Below are 16,511 nucleotides of genomic sequence, written 5' to 3' on the forward strand. Positions count from 1 at the left end.
CATGAGTGTCATATGCCAAACATTTGGCATGACATGGAGTGATTGATTGCACAAATAGATCTAGTTCCAGGCAAAATATGAGATGTTGCTCTTTATCTATCAAAAGAGTTGCTGGGCCAGGTAGACTGGCTTGTCCACTCAATTATTTCCTATGAGAACACCGTTTAGCCTAGCCTAGTGGAACAAGTCTGATCCCTGTGTTCACCTTTTCTTTTCAAGTGAAATAGTGAATGTAGCATTCAGGCTGGATCCACCAGACTACCTTAATGTGTGTGTTAGTCACAATATAGCGTGGGCTCTCAATGCATTGTTAGATAATACATATTTATCAGAAGTGTATATTGTAAATATGATGCGTCTCCATAACCTGGGGTGTTCTTCATTTGTGCACATAGTAGCAAACTGGTTTGCAACGAATGTTGGTTTTGCAAATGGACAATTCAGGGGGTATTCACTAGAAACCAAACGGAAGCAAATGAAATTCAGGGACCTACCTGAATTTGTCCATTAAACTTGTTTTCATTGCAAAAAGTCTTCAGTGAAATGTTTTGGTAGGTCCCTCTCCATTTTGGTTCTGTTTGCTTCCTAGTGTTTTATATTTTGTTTTTAACTTTGGACCGGGACAATGTACAAAAAAAACATGTCTGGCGGAGCACTGGGAAATGATTATTTGCACCAAATTTAGCTAACTGCGAAAAGAGCCCTGTGGTGGAAGTGTCATTTGTTTCGTGGGGGCTTTCCCTGGTGTTTTGATAACATGTAAATATCTGACAAGGACTTTTTATCAATATATTCTTCATTTAGGCAAATGCTAATTACCATCAAAGTAGAACAGGTTGAACTTGGTATTATATTGCAGTGGTGGTAGTGCCGTGTTTTTGTTGTACAAGATTATCAATACTTCTTTATAGAGTAATTTGAGAGGTTTCAGGGATGTCTCACATGCTTGAGACCAGTTGGTGATACAGTAAGAAATGGGAGAAACCCATAGCATGTAAGAACATTCTGGAAGCCTCGGTGGAGAAAGCTTTTAATTGAGGGTGGGATCAAGGTTTATGCCGAGGTGTTTGAATTCTGAGGCCGTTTTGATCTTTTGGCCATGTATGAGGATATGGGAGTAGACCTGCTTTTTAATAGATGAAGAAATACATGGCTACTGTTTTTCCCACATTTAGGGTGAGCCAGGATTTGTTGAGCCATTGTGAAACATTCTCAACTGCCACTTGCTCAGCTCTCTTTCCATGGATGTAGATAACCACCTGTCTGCAAACATCTGGATCTCCACTCGATGGCACACGGAAGAAGGAAGGTCATAAAACATATATAGGCTGAACAACAGGGGCCCAAAGATTGGAAATTGAATCTCAACAAGGAAACAGTCATGTATTAGTCATATGTCAACCTGCCAATATGTAAAACCTGTACACCGGTTCACCTTTGCTGAGTGCTGAGAACTCGATTGTCTCGGGGGTGAATTTCCCCTATGAAGGGCATTTACAGATCTAGGATCAGCTTCCTTTCCCAGTCATCCTTTACCATTGGTGGAGAAAATGCAACTGACCCCAAATCAGCCTCCACTTGCGTAACGTCGCCACTCCTTGCTGGGTCGCTTTTCCCCCCTGTTCAGCTGGAGGCGGGACTCGCCAAAATAGTTTCGTCATCTTAAAACCAGCTCATTTGGACTGGAATCGGGTCATGGAAGCTTCTGACTTCATAGCTAGCTAGAAGAAGAATCAAGCTCTGGAGTAACCGGTAAGCAGAACATTTTTTTAATGTAACTGTAGCTAACTAAAAATCGTAGTTTTTATCCCATAAAGGGTGCTATCTAAAAGAGACATTTGATTGAAGTTGTACTGTTACAAGTCTTGCTATGCGAAAAGTATCCTCTTTTGGTAACTACTTTTTATAGATTTTTTTACCTTTTATTTAACTAGGCAAGTCAGTTAAAAACCAATTCATATTTTGAATGACGGCCTAGGAACAGTGTGTTAACTGTCTTGTTCAGAGGGAGAACGACAGATTTGAACCTCGTCAGCTCGGGATTTCGATCTTGCAAAAGTTCTGTTATCAGTCCAACGCTTTAACCACTAGGCTACCTGCCGCCCGAGCGGGGCATAGCGCATGCAACGTCAGGATAGTGGTTTCATTAAAATCCCAGGACAGTGGGTTAAAATCCCGGGACCAGTGGGTTAAAATCGCGGGACCAGTGGGTTAAAATCCTGGGACCAGTGGGTTAAAATCCTGGGACCAGTGGGTTAAAATCCTGGGACCAGTGGGTTAAAATCCTGGGACCAGTGGGTTAAAATCCTGGGACCAGTGGGTTAAAATCCTGGGACCAGTGGGTTAAAATCCTGGGACCAGTGGGTTAAAATCCTGGGACCAGTGGGTTAAAATCCTGGGACCAGTGGGTTAAAATCCTGGGACCAGTGGGTTAAAATCCTGGGACCAGTGGGTTAAAATCCTGGGACAGTGGGTTATTTACTACATTTCTACACGATTTAGAAACCAGCTATTTGGAGAACAGCAAAAACAAACAAATGACCCCAGTCATTAATTAGGCCTATAACCGCAAGATTAGGTTTAAAGGTCTGTGGAACGGCATATACAGTAACCACTACTCAAACTCGTCATAAATTGACTCATTTACTTATGGAACGGCGCATACAGTGAAAAATGACGTACATGTATAAAAACACGCGATGAAGTCCCAACAAGGCCGGCTTCAAATACCAACAGGTTATTTTTTTTCACCATAAAATTGCACCTGTAGGATTGCAAACATCAACCCATCGCCTTTGCAGACTAATGAGAGATGGTGGGCTACTATTCCTAATGTGATGAGTAGATTTCAGTGCATTATATTATTAGCTTCAATTATGATAATCACCATTTGCAAAACAAACCGATTTGGGCCCGGTTTCACAAAACATTTTATGGCTAAATTCATCGTAACCGCCGATAACTTCCGAACAAAGTTGCCAATAAATAAAAAGTTGCCGATGTCTTCGCAATTGATACAAACAAGCGATGTATATAACATGATTCAAATGAAAACCGAGGTGACTGCATTAAATATAAATACCATATGCTCCAGCTAGCCTACTGCCTTTCTAAACTGCCTATCATCTAAAGCTGTTGAAGACCATCGCCCAATAATTGCCAGCCGTAGTAGGAAAGATGCATCTTTAAAACACTCGTAGTTTAAGCCTAAATTCCATCACTATCGGGTAATGCAGGTGTCAGCACGTAATGACATATAGACATAATTAGACGTTTCTTCTCCGTTCGTTGCACGGAAAAATGTCGCCTTTTATAAACGCATTAAATGCAATTCTACTACACTCTACTATGACTGGAGAGGAAAAGCAACATGTTTTTTTCCTTCCTATGACACAAATTAGAGCCTACTTTGCTGACACTGACAAACAGATCAGTAAAAACGACCTTGTTGCAACCATTTGAATTGGTTGAATTTTGAGATCTTGTGATAGGCCTCGGCAGACCTATTAACTGCCTTTCACTGTGCGCTGCAACCAACCTGGACTTGTGTAGACATAACATAGTACATGTAAATACATCACACTCCAATTAGTGTGATATGTTACGTTTCGTATGGTATGTATTCATTTGTGGATGTTCATCATCCATTTAGTATGATATCTTACGAATTACAATTAATTTAATCAGGATTTATACTGAACAAAAACATAAACGCAACATGTAAAGTGTTGGTCCCATGTTTCATGAGCTGAAATAAAATATCCCAGAGATGTTCCATATGCACAAAAAGCTTATCTCACATTTTATGCACAAATTTGTTTACATCCCAGTTAGTGAGCATTTCTCCTTTGCCAAGATAATCCACCCGCCTGAAAGACGTGACATATCAAGAAACTGTTTAAACAGCATGATCATTACTCAGGTGCACCTTATGCTGGGGACAAAAGGCCACTCTAAAATGTGCAGTTTTATCACACAACACAATGACACAAATGTTCTAGTTTTGAGGGAGAGTGCAATTGGCATGCTGACTGCAGGAATGTCCACCAGAGCTGTTGCCAAATAATTTAATGTTACTTTCTCTACCATAAGCAGCCTCCAACATTGTTTTTTGATAATTTGTCAGTACATCCAACCAGCCTCACAACCGCAGACCTTGTGTAACCACACCAGCCCAGGACGTCCACATCCAGCTTCTTCACCTGCAGGATCGTCTGAGACCAGCCACACGGGCGGCTGATGAAACTGTGGGTTTGCACAACCTAAATAATTTCTGTCAGAAACTGTCTCAGGGAAGCTCATCTGCATGCTCGTCGTCCTCACCCGGATCTTGACCTGACTGCAGTTCAGCATCGTAACCGACTTCAGTTGGCAAATGCTCACCTTCAATGGCTACTGGCACGCTGGAGAAGTGTGCTCTTCAAGGGTAAATCCCAGTTTCAACTGTACTGGGCAGATGGCAGACAGTGTGTGTAGTGTGTGTAGTGTGGGTGAGCGGTTTGCTGATGTCAACGTTGTGAACAGAGTGCCAAATGGTGGCGGTGGGGTTATGGAATGTGCAGGCATAAGCTACGGACAACTAACACAATTTCATTTTATCGATGGCAATTTGAATGCACAGAGATACCGTGACGAGATCCTGAGGTCCATTGTCGTGCCATTCCTATGCCGCCATCACCTCAGATTTCAGCATGATAATGCACATTCCTGTGTCGCAAGGATCTGTACACAACTCCTGGAAGCTTAACATTTTCCAGTTCTTCCATGGCCTGCATAGTCACCAGACATGTGACCCATTGAGCATGTTTGGGATGCTCTGGACCGACATGTACGACAGTGTGTTTCAGTTCCCGCCAATATCCAGCAACTTCGCACAGCCATTGAAGAGGAGTGGGACAACATTCCACATGCCACAATCAACAGCCTGATCAACTCAATGCAAAGGGGATGTGTCACGCTGCATGTGGCAAATGGCGGTCACACCAGATACTGACTGGTTTTCTGATCCACACCTCTACCTTTTTTAAAAGAATCTTGTCATGAAGGTAGTTTACCCGCACTGTATCTGCGAGCAATTGGCTAGTGCGCACGTGCCAAGAACAAAAACCACAAAAGGCTTCACAGGCATTTAGGGTTTGCTTTGCATTACCGTTTTTCAGACTATGTAGCATTTGCAAATAAAATTCAAGTTAAAAGAATTTATATTTTATTTTGCCCACTTGCATTTATGTACAGTGCCTTGCGAAAGTATTCGGCCCCCTTGAACTTTGCGACCTTTTGCCACATTTCAGACTTCAAACATAAAGATATAAAACTGTATTTTTTTGTGAAGAATCAACAACAAGTGGGACACAATCATGAAGTGGAACGACATTTATTGGATATTTCAAACTTTTTTAACAAATCAAAAACTGAAAAATTGGGCGGGCAAAATTATTCAGCCCCCTTAAGTTAATACTTTGTAGCGCCACCTTTAGCTGCGATTACAGCTGTAAGTTGCTTGGGGTATGTCTCTATCAGTTTTGCACATCGAGAGACTGAATTTTTTTCCCATTCCTCCTTGCAAAACAGCTCGAGCTCAGTGAGGTTGGATGGAGAGCAATTTGTGAACAGCAGTTTTCAGTTCTTTCCACAGATTCTCGATTGGATTCAGGTCTGGACTTTGATTTGGCCATTCTAACACCTGGATATGTTTATTTTTTAACCATTCCATTGTAGATTTTGCTTTATGTTTTGGATCATTGTCTTGTTGGAAGACAAATCTCCGTCCCAGTCTCAGGTCTTTTGCAGACTCCATCAGGTTTTCTTCCAGAATGGTCCTGTATTTGGCTCCATCCATGTTCCCATCAATTTGAACCATCTTCCCTGTCCCTGCTGAAGAAAAGCAGGCCCAAACCATGATGCTGCCACCATCATGTTTGACAGTGGGGATGGTGTGTTCAGGGTGATGAGTTGTGTTGCTTTTACGCCAAACATAACGTTTTGCATTGTTGCCAAAAAGTTCAATTTTGGTTTCATCTGACCAGAGCACCTTCTTCCACATGTTTGGTGTGTCTCCCAGGTGGCTTGTGGCAAACTTTAAACAACACTTTTTATGGATATCTTTAAGAAATTGCTTTCTTCTTGCCACTCTTCCATAAAGGCCAGATTTGTGCAATATACGACTGATTGTTGTCCTATGGACAGAGTCTACCACCTCAGCTGTAGATCTCTGCAGTTCATCCAGAGTGATCATGGGCCTCTTGGCTGCTTCTCTGATCAGTCTTCTCCTTGTATGAGCTGAAAGTTTAGAGGGACGGCCAGGTCTTGGTAGATTTGCAGTGGTCTGATACTCCTTCCATTTCAATATTATCGCTTGCACAGTGCTCCTTGGGATGTTTAAAGCTTGGGAAATCTTTTTGTATCCAAATCCGGCTTTAAACTTCTTCACAACAGTATCTCGGACCTGCCTGGTGTGTTCCTTGTTCTTCATGATGCTCTCTGCGCTTTTAACAGACCTCTGAGACTATCACAGTGCAGGTGCATTTATACGGAGACTTGATTACACACAGGTGGATTGTATTTATCATCATTAGTCATTTAGGTCAACATTGGATCATTCAGAGATCCTCACTGAACTTCTGGAGAGAGTTTGCTGCACTGAAAGTAAAGGGGCTGAATAATTTTGCACGCTCAATTTTTCAGTTTTTGATTTGTTAAAAAAGTTTGAAATATCCAATAAATGTCGTTCCACTTCATGATTGTGTCCCACTTGTTGTTGATTCTTCCCAAAAAAATACAGTTTTATATCTTTATGTTTGAAGCCTGAAATGTGGCAAAAGGTCGCAAAGTTCAAGGGGGCCGAATACTTTCGCAAGGCACTGTATATAATATTTACCAGACATAATGAAGAGATTCCTTATATACACACTTTGTTTTGATCTACACTGAACAAAAATAAACGCAACATGCATAATTCTCTCTTTTTTTGTAATTTAGCAGACATGCTTACACTTGTATAAATATTTAGTACTGGTCCTTCATAGGAATCGAACCCAAACCCCTGGTTTTGCAAGCGCCATGCACTACCAACTGAGCCACATGGGACCGTACTGAATAACATTTCATATAAATCAATAAAAAGAAGTAACTAGGCCTTAATCTATGGATTTCACATGACTGGGAATACAGATATGCATCTGTTGGTCACAGATACCTTTTTATTGATAGGAGCAATATTATTTTTTATTTGTCAAATGACAGCCAAGCATCAATTGTGTAAACGTGTTTCTATGCAATTTCTCACATAATTATTTTTACCGACGCAAAAAAACACCAAACAAATTGTCTATCAATATTTATACACTTGTACTCTCGTTTCCTGTTTCCATGAACCCAGACGTGATTTTTTTTCATGCATCAGGTAATTCACCTGCATGAAATGGTTGGATGGAAACCTTGTTCGTGACAACCTAAACATTTGTCATGACAGTTAGTAACAGGGATGTTTGCATGGCTGGCACAGGCAAGTAAAAAGCAACATCAGGAAATGTATGTTTCTTCAGTCCACAACCTCTTGAGTTGGATTCCTTGATTACTGGAATTAAATATGTAATTAAAAAGCTCTGGGATAGTCATTGTTCTTCCCTACTTGTCCTGGTTAGTGTACAGTATGTGACGCACCCCAATCCTTTGAGAAACTGTAGAATAGGTTTATATTACCTAGGCCTACTTTCTGTGTACAGATGTTGTCATCAGCTCTGTTAGTAACTCTTGTTTAATTGATCATTGAATACATCAGTCATTTCAGGGGAAATCCTTTGTAAAACTTTAGCCTACTTTCAGAGCACATGACCTGCAGATTGTAAGCCTTTCACTCTTTGTTTCTGTGTTTCTCTCTCCTACTCTTTCTTTCTTTACCCTCACTACCCCTCTGTGCAGATGGGAGATAGCATGGTGGATCAGAACAGTCCTATGCGGGTGTTGGTGACTGGGGGGACTGGTCTGGTGGGTAGGGCCATAGAACATGTTGTCAAAGAAGAGGGAGGAGCACGGGAGGGAGAGGAGTGGATCTTCCTCTCCTCTAAGGATGCAGATCTCATGTGAGCGCTACACGTGCACACACATACGCACTCACACATAGACAAACACACATGATGACTCCTTGCTGTCCCCAGTCCACCTGGCCGTGCTGCTGCTCCAGTTTCAACTGTTCTGCCTTCTTATTATTCGAACATGCTGATCATTTATGAACATTTGAACATCTTGGCCATGTTCTGTTATAATCTCCACCCGGCACAGCCAGAAGAGGACTGGCCACCCCACATAGCCTGGTTCCTCTCTAGGTTTCTTCCTAGGTTTAGGCCTTTCTAGGGAGTTTTTCCTAGCCACCATGCTTCTACACCTGCATTGCTTGCTGTTTGGGGTTTTAGGCTGGGTGTCTGTACAGCACTTTTGAGAGATCAGCTGATGTACGAAGGGCTATATAAATAAATTTGATTTGTTTTGAAACAACACACACACACACACCTGACCCTCTCCTGCCTCAGTGTTAACTGTGGGTGCCTTTGTAGCCCAGCCTCTGAGTCTTTGAAAAGTCAAGCTGACGTGTGGGTTTGTGTATGCTCACTCAGGGACATGGGTGAGACGCAGGCAGTGTTTTTGAAGCACCAGCCCACCCACGTCATCCACCTGGCAGCCATGGTGGGAGGGCTCTTCAAGAACATGAGGGCCAACCTAGACTTCTGGGTAAGAGGAGGGGATTCAGGGGTTGTAATAACAGAGGCTGCATCTCCAGAAGTGTGCACTTGCTCAATTTCTCACCTTATTTTGAAAATGCTGGAAACTGCCATGAAAAGGACTCCATGTTTATTTACTGATTTTTAAGCTTCATCCCAATTGGTACTCTATTCACTATGGGCCCTGGTCAAAGGTAGTACATTACTAACTCGTTCATAGGGTGCTAATTGGGAACCTGGTTCAACTGGTTCCATGAGTGTGATTGTGTTCATGTTTATTTACCAACGTATTCATCCATGTGTGTTCTCCAGAGGAACAACATCTACATCAATGACAACGTCCTGCAGGCAGCCCACGAGGTGGATGCTGTCAGGGTGGTCTCCTGTCTCTCCACCTGCATTTTCCCTGATAAGACTACCTATCCCATCAATGAGACCATGGTAACGGGTGTGTGTGTGTGTGTGTGTGTGTGTGTGTGTGTGTGTGTGTGTGTGTGTGTGTGTGTGTGTGTTGTAGACATGATGGTAGTTGACTATCTCTTATCTTGCAGATCCACAACGGCCCTCCTCACGAGTCTAACTTTGGCTACTCCTATGCTAAGAGAATGATCGATGTCCACAATAGGTGTGTTGGTATTTTATTGAACCTTCATTTAACCAGGAAATCTTCTTTTACAAGGGAAGTGTGTGTGCACAGCTTCCCTATTTTGCTATAGATGTCCTCTGCGAGCCCATCCAGAACGATCTTGTGGGCCTCCTGTACCCTTGACCCTTTAGCTGCTCAGTGACCTCTAGAAGGGAGTCGATATAATCTGTGTATATTCAATAATAGTGTGTGTGTGTGTGTGTGTGTGTGTGTGTGTGTGTTCAATGTTTGTGGATTATGTTGAGGTGTGTGTTTGTCTTGCAGGGCGTATCACCAGCAGCGTGGGCGATGCTACACAGCAGTGATACCGACCAATGTGTTTGGCCCCCATGATAACTTCAACATCGAGGATGGACATGTACTTCCAGGCCTCATACACAAAGCCTACATTGCTCAGAGTAAGATGACTACACAACACTTACTGTTAACTATCACTCTCTAGTTATTTATTCTTCAGCTAACTGTTTTAATCTATACAGTATACCTCCCTACAAGGATCAACATGAAATAAACATGAACACAATCACACACATGGAACCAGTTGAACCAGGTTCCCAATTAGCACCCTATGAACTAGTTAGTAATGTACTACCATTGACCAGGGCCCATAGTGAATAGAGTACCAATTGGGATGAAGCTTAAAATCGGTAAATAAACATTGAGTCCTTTTCATGGCAGTTTCCACCATTTTCAAAATAAGGTGAGAAATTGAGCAAGTGCACACTTCTGGAGATGCAGCCTCTCTCATATACCATTCCTTCGTGTGTGTGTGTGTGTGTGTGTGTGTTAGAGGAGGGTAGTCCATTGGTGGTGTGGGGCTCAGGAACTCCCAGAAGGCAGTTCATCTACTCATTGGATCTGGCTCGTCTCTTCCTCTGGGTGCTGAGAGATTACCCTGAGGTGGACCCCATCATACTGTCTGGTGAGCATACACACACTCTGACTTTCTCTCTCTCCATCTCTCACACACATTTAACAACAGTATTTTCAGGGTTCAGTGTTCATTCTCCCTCTCTGTATTTTAGTTGGTGAGGAGGAGGAGGTGTCCATTAAGGAGGCAGCAGAGGGTGTTGTCGAGGCACTGGGGTTCAAAGGTCAAGTGACTGTATCCTTTCACCTAGGTGCATGTCCAGATATACAGCTCAAACACAGTCCCTCTCTCTCTTTCATACTCACTTGCTCTCACACACTGTCAGTCATTCAGTGTTTGATTCCTTAACCCCTGACCTTCAGTATGACAGAACTAAAGCAGACGGTCAGTTCAAGAAGACAGCCAGCAACGCCAAGCTGCTGCGGTACCGCCCCAACTTCACCTTTACCCCCTTCAAACAAGGTACCTACCTCCCCAACACCAGCAATTTGAAAAGCCACAAAAGTAGATTGTTTTGGTTAAATGCACAAATAAATCTGCACAATATCATATATGTATTCTGCCATCTTTATGCATGTTCACCACTGACATATCAAATAAAGATGTCTGCTGTTTGGTTTCTGACGCTGAGTCTCCTATTTCCCCCCCCCCCCCAATTCACACACACACACACAGCCTTGAAGGAGACATGTGATTGGTTCGTGGCCAATTACGACACCGCCCGCAAGTGAAGATTCCTCAAATCAGATTGGCTGTTAGGAAACCAGTCCTAGGAAGGAAGGAGCAGGAAGAGGGGACTGTGATGGAGGGGTCAGGAGGAGTGGAGCTGAAGGTTCTAGAACTGACAAAGAACTTAGGACTTAGAGTGTACATGAAGAACATTATCTGCCATTAAATGAAGTCCTGTTAGACTGATGTAATGTGGTCCTGATCATGTTGCTGAGATTCCATGAAGAATGTGTAGAGTGTAGGCTGGGCTAATCGCTCTGTTTTAACACTCAAACAGCATCCTGTTCATATGTCAGTTGTACTCAAACTATTTGAGAAGGTGGCAAAGGTCTGGATGGCTATTGTAATTTATCGGCGTAGTAATGAATCCTCAACCCATTCGACCCCAAACTGTTCACACCCCTTTTGTTGGCAGAGAAAAATTAATGTTTTTAAAGCTAATTTCCTGCAATTCTACACATTTTCCACATCTTATTTGTTGATATACCAGGAGTTGAATCCAGACTGTATTGACCCCATTCTGAGTCTAGATCCAGCCTACGGTCCAACTGTTGAGTATGGCTGCCCTATATAGTACACTACTTTTGACTAGAGATCTATGGCACTATGTAGGACAGGGATGGGCAACTCCAGTCCTTGAGGGCCTGATTGGTGAAACACTTTTCCCCCATCCCTAGCCAACACAGCTGATTTAAACTAATTACATTCTCAACTGAAGATCATGATTAGTTGATTATTGGAGTCAGGTGTGTTAGCTGGGGCTGGGGCAAAACTGTGACACCAATCAGGTGTCTGGGACTGGAATTACCCACCTCTGATGTAAGATGTGTCCCAAATAGTACCCTATTTCCTATCTTGTCTGGAGTGACCAGCAGGACTCATATCTTCTCTATAACCATGTCTATACCATATGACTAGAGTGGGTATAATGGACTTAAACTAGTTCTTTGTCCATAGGATTTATTCTAAGTCCACCCAATATGGCAACAGAATAAGATTTTCCACAAATAAATCGTTGTGCTGCCATTTTGAGTGGGTTGTTCACTACTCAATTTGTCTGCTGTATCATATAGAATACCAGGTGGTTTTGGATATGTTCTTTTATATCTTTCTTTACTAAATACAACTGTGCAATATGTACATGAGTGGTGGGCTGAGATAATAAATCAATGTTTATTTTAACTGCCGAGTCTGGGTGTCATTTTAGCACTACTTTGAGTCTTGTTTTACTGCAGAACAGTGTTTTGTGGCTCTGGGATGACGTTTTCCCTAGGTTCAGAACCTGGATCAGCTTACCCTAACCACTAGTGGGTAAAATCTACCAGATCTGCGTCAAGGGGTAACTTCATTCAGTCAGACCTGCCAACATGCACGCATTTTGCGTACCAGCTACGCAATTCTCTGTCCATGTACGCAGGTGCGAAATCCGAGTTAAAAGTACGCAGAAATTAATAGGGCCTGATTTTTTTTTTGTTTAACATTTTCATAAAAACATTTATCCAACTGAGAATCTAACATCCCGATTCTCGAGCTGCAGCACACAGATGTACGGAGTTTGTGTCAACGGACAAGATGAATAATTATTTGCCGTAGCTACCCCAACGGACAAGATACATAATTATTTGCCGTATCTACCCCGTGTCTGCGCCTTCTGTTTGCTGTGATGCTGTGTTGGCCGACTGTCAGCAGTACGTAAACACATGGACAAAACCCCTTTCGACTCCGTTTGTGGCATTTGCCAGTGAAAGAATTTAACTACAAATACGAAAAATAACTGGTCGCATTTGTGATATACATTTAATTCTGCATCTCAGTAGTTGTATTTTCCACGTAACATTACGAGGATCACGCGATCTGATATAAATACAGTTAGCCTGTTCCACGTCACAAAAAGCATTACACAAGTCTAACAAATTAAAATTAACATATTGGCATTAAATGGAGTCGGGAGTTTAGAAGACTGCGCGATAAAGAATGAATAAGTGTCCGGTATTAGCTATAGAGGCAATACTTCTGAAATTCCTTCACTAAATGAGATTTGATCGATTTCGAAAATCTGAAATGTATGCGCTGCAAAGAAATTCAATAGGCACCTTTACATAGGCTGAAACAGCGGATTCTTCTAGCGAACAGCGTTCAGATTCCCTTTGTGGTGGTCTACTTAAGCTTTGTGTAGCCCGTTTGTGGTCTGTGTCGATGCCATCATTTTGTTTTTGTGTTTTCAAAATGATTTAGCTTTTAGTGTTGATTAGGAAACTGTGTCTAAAAAAGGCAATCAGATTTACAAACAGCGTGCGCACGAGGGAGGGGTGTTTAACATGTTATCAAAACACCAGGGAAAGCCCACGCGAAACAAATGAATGGTGGAAAACTAATGGAACAATTTCCGTTTGACCTCTAGGTATGACTCTTACTGTGGTACACTATTTACATCTATACAACCCTGATCAACCAGACAGGTGTTCCATATACCTTACCCTCCCACACGGTGTAGAATGCAGACCTGCCAACCCTGTCCAACTTTTTAAGAGTACCACAGTGAGTCTTAATACAAACTTCATTCTGTTCTCAGAAATCTGCCTGGTTTACAAAATAACTCACAATCTAGCACCTCCACCCCCGAGTGTCTGTAAACCTCTGCTCCGAGCAAAATAGCAGTGTTCCAAGAACCTCCACCAGGGGGGACTGTAAGCATCTCCAGACGGTCCACACCTTTGCACAATCGGCATTCTCATTCAATGCAGCTAAGAAATGGAATGACCTCCCCTCTGCTCTGCTCTGAAAACATGTAGCAGCTTCCAAGCCTTCTCCACTGAGACAAAAAACATCCAATCAGCCATGTGTAACAGTATAACTTTAGACCATCCCCTCGCGCGAACCAGGGACCCTCTGCACACATCAACAACAGTCACCCACGAAGCATCGTTACCCATCGCTCCACAAAAGCCGCGTGCAATAACTGGGCTATGCACAATATTTCTTATTTTTATAGGTATATCACATTGAATCAAATAGCAATGTGTTTCTATGGACAATGTTTTGACTTCTGTGGTGAAACATGTCTCTATGTCCTGATCTCTGTTCTATTATATATGTTTTACTGTATGTGCATAATGTTTTGTGTTTTTGTATAATGTTTCCATTGCTAGAAGTTCACCTACAGTGCATTCGGAAATTATTCAGACACCTTGACTTTTTTCACACTTTGTGGATGATCAATATAAACAATAGGCACCTGAGCTCAATTTCGAGTCTCACAGCAAATGGTCTGAAAACTTATGTACATAAGGTATTTCAGTTTTTATTTTTAATACATTTGCACACACACACAGAAAAAAACCTGTTTTTGCGTTGTCATTATGGGGTATTATGTGTAGATTGATGAGGATTTTTTTGTTGTTGCAATTTTAGAATGAGGCTGTAAAGTAAGAAAGAAAAGTAAAGGGGTCTGAATACTTTCCGAATGCACTGTATGTCTAGATGCTTTAGGGACTAGATGAAAATGAGCTATTAACTAAATCTGGTGCAACACATGTTTTCTCAGTGCTCTGAGATTTGTTTTTGATGTACATTGTCCCAGCCAAATAAACGTAACAAATAAATAAAAATGACAAAATAACTGTCCAGATTACCAAATTACAAGTGGATATTTACCACAATTACCACCTTGGCCACCAGTCTCATAATCTTCTATGATCCAGGCCAGTCTGCACTAGAGGACTTTACTCAGAATTAGGGTGGCAACATTCGGTTAAAGCCCCCATGCAGTCTTTATTTTAAAAAAAACATTACTGTATGTCTAATAAATCAGTATGCGTTTATTTAATGAAAATAACTCCAACATATATTTGTTATCATTAATTTCCATGAGCTTCCTTTGGCCCTTGAAATGCTCAGTCTGATTGTGTGGGAGTTAGGGAACAAATTAGATTTCTAAAGCTGCACTGTCCCTTTAACTTTCCCCGAAATTCTCTGATTTTCCAGAAATGCGGGTAGCAACATTCCCTGAATCAGATGGGAACTAGCAGAACATCCAGAATCCCCCAACCAGGATTTCAGAAAAACCTAAGAAAGTTCCCAGAATTTTGCAACCCTAGACAAAATTATACATGGTGCATTGGTATATTGACATGGGAGACAACAATGAAAATCATGGACTGTCACTGTGTTAGTTAATAAAAGTGTCACACAAACCAGGGATATTTCACATTTGAATAGTTTATTAAACAATGTCCATTTTACTTCCCAAGTCTTCTCTCCAACAGAGTGATTGACATACAGTTGACGTTAAAATAGGAAATCAAACGTTGAGGAGGAGGAAGAGGAAGAAGAGGAGGTGAGGAGTACAGAGTACATAGCAGCTGACTCCCACCTTACTTATGTTCAATATCAGTCATTTTAATGACATTAATAATTATAACAGTATGGACACTGACTATAAGAAGAACATGTGTAGCAACAAATAAAAATGAGAACCAACAGTAATCATTAAAAACAAAGATATTTAAGATATTTCAAATCATATCTCTTATTAGCGGATTTTTTTTTAAAGCTAAATATTGTAAATCCTTTCTGTAAGTATTTGATGTAGATTTTTTCATGTTTTGTTTTTTTAGTAACTTAATGTTTTTAAAAGAGTAGTGACCCAAAGTTCTGCATGCTGATTCGATCAATTTGCTGGGTCAATGCATTGACATCACTGCATTCTATTCTATCTACTGTTCACACACACACACACACACACACACACACACACACACACACACACACACACACACACACACACACACACACACACACACACACACACACACACACACACACACACACACACACACACCACACACACACACACACACACACACACACACACACACACACACACACACACACACACACACACACACACACACACACACACACACACACACACACACACACACACACTATCATCCTGTCTATGGTATCTTATATTTCTATAGCATCTTTGCTTGGGAAACAACTCCCCAGAGCTAAATGTATCAGCGGCCAGAAGTGTTGCAGTTGTCTTGGTAAAGAAACATTTAGTGTACCTCCCAAATGGCACCCTGCTCCCTATATAATGTGCTACTTTTGACCAGAGCCCACCAGGTTTATGTCAAAAGTAGTGCAATATATAAGGAATATGGTGCCATTTGGGACGCTTAATTGATCATAGGAAGAGCTGAAGATGGCACAAATTTCTGTTGTTTAAATGTTCTTTAGAGAAACACTAAGAAGGCCAACTCACAGATGAAGAAAGAGACCTCTATCAAAAAACTTGACCATCATTGTCTGGCTCACACCCAGAACATAATACAAACAAAAACCAACAACACCCTGTTGATACAATTATTTCCACAGCTGTTTCCATAGTTACGTACTGTACGTGTGATGCTTTATTTACTTGTGTTGTTATGGCAATCTTGTTGTATTTTCCACGTTGGTCTGTACAGTGGTCCAATGTACACGTTGGTCATGTTCTGTGTAGTGTGTGTGTGTGTGTGTGTGTGTGTGTGTGTGTGTGTGT

At 41.6% G+C, this 16,511-nt stretch overlaps 1 protein-coding gene across 1 annotated transcript; it reads left to right on the top strand.

Annotated features, from left to right (window-relative positions):
* Positions 1 to 1,620: 1,620 nt before the first annotated feature.
* Positions 1,621 to 12,145, top strand: LOC109881320 (GDP-L-fucose synthase). Its single transcript, XM_020473482.2, has 10 exons — positions 1,621 to 1,752; positions 7,921 to 8,081; positions 8,613 to 8,727; positions 9,030 to 9,158; positions 9,269 to 9,342; positions 9,628 to 9,761; positions 10,154 to 10,285; positions 10,389 to 10,468; positions 10,597 to 10,696; positions 10,910 to 12,145. Exons 2-10 carry the CDS (start codon positions 7,921 to 7,923, stop codon positions 10,963 to 10,965), a joined length of 981 nt encoding a protein of 326 aa, XP_020329071.1. The 5' UTR covers positions 1,621 to 1,752; the 3' UTR covers positions 10,966 to 12,145.
* The last annotated feature ends 4,366 nt before the right edge of the window (positions 12,146 to 16,511 follow it).

This window comes from Oncorhynchus kisutch, linkage group LG13, assembly GCF_002021735.2.
Source record: "Oncorhynchus kisutch isolate 150728-3 linkage group LG13, Okis_V2, whole genome shotgun sequence".
Taxonomy (NCBI): domain Eukaryota; kingdom Metazoa; phylum Chordata; class Actinopteri; order Salmoniformes; family Salmonidae; genus Oncorhynchus; species Oncorhynchus kisutch.

Coding starts and splice junctions, on each gene's coding strand:
- LOC109881320 (XM_020473482.2), top strand. CDS start 7,921: ATGGGAGATAGCATGGTGGATCAGAACAGTCCTATGCGGGTGTTGGTG. Junction 8,082..8,612: donor TCTAAGGATGCAGATCTCAT/GTGAGCGCTACA, acceptor ATGCTCACTCAG/GGACATGGGTGAGACGCAGG. Junction 9,159..9,268: donor ATCCCATCAATGAGACCATG/GTAACGGGTGTG, acceptor CTTATCTTGCAG/ATCCACAACGGCCCTCCTCA.